At 53.3% G+C, this 4,180-nt stretch overlaps 1 protein-coding gene across 1 annotated transcript; it reads left to right on the top strand.

The window, feature by feature from the left end:
- The first annotated feature begins 1,177 nt into the window (after positions 1-1,177).
- Positions 1,178-3,504, top strand: LOC125542411 (calmodulin-binding protein 60 B-like). Its single transcript, XM_048705449.1, has 5 exons — positions 1,178-1,429; positions 1,533-1,608; positions 1,718-2,261; positions 2,352-2,834; positions 2,934-3,504. Exons 1-5 carry the CDS (start codon positions 1,338-1,340, stop codon positions 3,077-3,079), a joined length of 1,341 nt encoding a protein of 446 aa, XP_048561406.1. The 5' UTR covers positions 1,178-1,337; the 3' UTR covers positions 3,080-3,504.
- The last annotated feature ends 676 nt before the right edge of the window (positions 3,505-4,180 follow it).

Genomic DNA, 4,180 nt, shown 5'->3' with positions numbered 1-4,180 from the left:
TGTTAACATTTTAGTGCTCGCATCATCTAGCCTGTGTATACACTATAAAAATTGGTTGTCATCACTGATAACAATTAGGCCTCACTCATAGATGCCTAACTTCTCGTGCATTCTTTTTCTCGGGGTCATACATGTTAGTGAGCAATGAAGGTGAAACATATGAGGCTCGTCGATGCGTGCCATCATGGTAACTTGAGAAAGAGAGAGAAATTCACCGACATTTCTCGACATGTGTTTCGACTTCACATGTGAGGTTTATCGACAAATGTTCTGGTTTCACTTGTTGCTCATTGACACAAGTGGTCATGATAACTCGAGAGAATAACAGATATGATGTTCATGACAAAGCATATCAAAGCCAATTGCACGAGGAGTCATTCCTATATAAATGCATTATGTGTGCCCGTGACAGGACATATGAGTCGATGCCTCACATGTCTTATCATAACCAATGTTCATGACAAGACATATGAGTTCATGTCTTACATGTCTAGTCATGACAATACACATGAACAAATTAAAGTCATTGAGTGCTTATAGCATGTAGAGATCACATGTCTTGCCTTAATCAATAAGTGTGCATGACAAGACATATGAGTCCATGTCTCGCATGTCTTGTCATGACAATATATGAAAGCATTAAACTCATTGAGCACGCGTAGCATCTAGACCTCACATGGCTTGCCATGAGTGGTCCATGTGAGGGCTAGATACTACGGGTACTCAATGCTTCAATACTCATAATAATATATTTACATCTCTCGAAACATTTTTACACATTTTTTTTGTGAATGCTGTATCCTCTCAAAGTTACCAAAATCAAAAGTGTCAACGAACCTCACATGTTTCACTCGTGAGTCGTGAAATCAGAACATATGCTAAAAAAAATCCGTTTGTTAGCATCTGAATATTGCTATCGGTGTACAAACGACGGCCGCTTGTGCGCCGCACACGCCGAAAGCGTTCGCCGGAGGGCTCCGCCGGCGGCGACGCGCGTTGAGAGGGACTTGACCATGCGCAGTGAGCGAGTCTATGACATCGGGCCATTACATCACTCGGGCTCGGCCACTCCGAAGTCCGGACTGAAGCGAACCCTTCTTCCTCACACCTTCCGGGAACCTTCCCCTCACCTTCCCACCCCCACCGGCATTGCGGCTGCTATATAAGCCGGCCAACCCCTCGTCCTCTCGAGGCAAAACACACCCACACATCCACCCTCTCTCCCTCTTCTTCCTCCTTCTTCCAGCTCCAGAAAATAGATACGCCGATCGAGGAGGAGGAGAAAGCGAGAGAAACACTTGTTTGTTTGCACTTGAGCAGCGGCGCCGGCGATCGAGATGGCGGCTCACAAGCGGCTCCACGACGGCTTCGAGCAGGACCCCGACCAGCCCGAGAAGAAGCGGATGGAGCGGTCGGTCTCCTTCTCCACGTGAGCTTCCTTCCAACCCGCCGGCTCTTGGTTCGTCGTGTGCCTCGTTCATTCAGGGAGGTGTTTGCTGATTCCATGGCGTGCGTGTGTGTTGGGGTTACAGGGTCATCCGTGAGGCCATGGTGATGAAGCAGGTCCAGAGTGTGTTCCTGGTGCTGGAGCCTCTCCTGCGCCGAGTGGTAAGCAGAGCCTTTCACCAGATTGCTGCTTGTCTCGCTCGATGCTTGCTCTGTTCTTGGAATCGAGTGTTCTGATCGGTTGCTTCGTTTCTTGATGGCGCGCGTGCAGGTGCAGGAGGAGATCCAGGCGGGGCTGGTGCGCAGCCCGCGGTACATCGAAAGGTCGTCGCCGGAGACGCCGCCGGCGGCGGAGCCGCCCGCGTTGAGGCTGGCGTTCCTGTTCCCGCCGGCGCTGCCGATCTTCACCGGCAGCAAGATCGAGGACGTGCACGGCGAGCCGCTCCAGGTCATCCTCGTCGACGCGGTCACCGGGTCGCCCTGCGGCGCGCTCCCGCAGTTCATGCGCGTCGAGCTGGTGCCGCTCTTCGGGGACTTCCCGCCGGACGGCCGCGAGGACTGGACGACCGGCGACTTCGCCCGCGGCGTCGTCAAGGAGCGCGCGGGGAAGCGCCCGCTCCTCACCGGCGACGTCGGCCTCACCATGCGGGACGGGCGCGCCGTCGTGAACGACCTCCAGTTCACCGACAACTCCTCCTGGGTCCGCTGCCGCAAGTTCCGCATCGGCGCGCGCGTGATGCCGGGCAGCTACGAGGGCGGCAGGGTCGCCGAGGCCATGACCGACGCCTTCAACGTCCGCGATCACCGCGGTGAACGTACGTCGACGCGAACTCCGACGCCTCTCTGTTTCTCCCTGAACATTCTCAACTGCGCGTGCTCATTATCTCTCTACTGTACGCATGCAGTGTACCGGAAGCACTACCCGCCGGCGCTCACCGACGACGTGTGGCGGCTGGAGAAGATCGGCAAGGAGGGGGCCTTCCACCGGAAGCTGCGGCAGAACGGCGTGGAGACCGTGCAGGAGTTCGTGCGGATGCTCACCGTGAGGCCGGAAATGCTGCGCGCGATAATGGGCGACGGCATGACGGACCGCATGTGGGAGGTGACCACGAGCCACGCCAAGACGTGCGGCGCCGGCGACAAGGTGTACGCGTACGCCGGGCACGGCGCCACCGTCTACGTCAACTCCCTCTGCCAGCTGGTCCGGCTCGAGTTCGCCGGCGTCGAGTGCGCGGCGCAGCAGCTGAGCAGGGACCAGAAGGCGTACGTGCACCGGCTGTACGTGGAGGCGTTCGAGCAGCGGCACAGCCTCCAGGAGGCCGAGCCCCTGCCCGCCGCCATGCTCCTCCACGCCAGCAGCAGCAGCAACAGCCTCCCAATGCTGCAGAGTAAGCAACACATCCTCCGACCAAAATTCCTTCTGCTGACAATGCTCTGTTTTTATTCTGAAATGCTAACGTCTCATGTTCCAAACCTTCTTCTTTCAGACGCAGCGCCGGCCGCCCCACCGCCGCTTCCGGCGACGCCGCTCTGGTTCCCGGGGAACCAGGAGCTGGACCTCCAGATCGTCGACGAGCTCTCCGGCGGCCAGGGCAACTTCGGCTTCCAGATGTTCCAGAGCAACTTCGGCTAAAGATGCAGGAGGAGCAGAGCTTCAGCTGTGTACATTAACCAATGCTGCTACTACTACTACCACTACTGTCTATTATCTACTCTATTTCAGAATGTGTGTGAGTTCAGGTCAGTTCAGTCACACCAAGGTGTAAGACAACTAGGTGAACTTGGGCGGCCCTCGCCGCTCGCCGAGGATGCGCTCAAGCATCCGCGGGCGGCGACAAGAGGCGATCGATCGGTCGGTCGAGTGAAATTCTTTGGTTTATTCGTATGCTTTGTTGTAGTCATATATACTTCCACTATAAGCTCTAAGTGTTGGGCGTCCATGGTGATAGTGTCGCTTGTAATGTTGGGGGTGGCAGCTTCACCTTTTTCTAGCATTTCCACAGGTTATGGGTCTTGTAAATTCCAAGTCTCAATAAAGGGAACAAAAACTTGCCTTTTTGTACAGAACCATCATACTAGTTGTCTTTGGTTTCCCAACATTTTCATGCCCTGCTGGCATGTATTTAAGCACTCCAAAAGGTGAGATAATGAACATATTAACCAGCTAGAAATCCAGCTGTCTGTTTATAACTTAGGGGGCAACCGCTTTTCTGCCACCTGCGAGCTAGATGTGGATGTCGAAGAAGAAATTCAAGATGCATTATGAAAATATATGATGAAAACTCCCGATTAAAAACAAGATGACTAAATCAATGCCAGGCACATTCATACCCAAGTAGAGGGCAATGGTTTTACAGTCTTGATAAGATCAGATGTATGACAACAAAGTTCTCTCTTTTGATAAAAGGACCCTCCGGAAAACAAAAGGGGCAGCAGCACAGTGAGAGGTCAAGTCAAGCATTTGCGCGTGAGCGAGATGCGAAAGGGACACGAACCTCCGATGTTTGTCGATGGTACCGGTTTCATCTTCCCTAAGCAAAAAAAACAAACCTCCGATGTTTGTCGATGATACCGGTTTCATCTTCCCTAAGCAAAAAAAAAGAGCATGGAAGCAAACCAGAGCATCATTGATTCGTTCCAAATGTGAACCCAACAAAGAAAACTATTCCCTACCCCATGGAGGGTGCTAATGAAAATGAGTCATCCATTGGTTTCAGGCTAAAACATCACCATC

This window comes from Triticum urartu, chromosome 3, assembly GCF_003073215.2.
Source record: "Triticum urartu cultivar G1812 chromosome 3, Tu2.1, whole genome shotgun sequence".
Lineage (NCBI taxonomy): Eukaryota > Viridiplantae > Streptophyta > Magnoliopsida > Poales > Poaceae > Triticum > Triticum urartu.
This window is presented reverse-complemented; position numbering and strand designations above follow the sequence as displayed.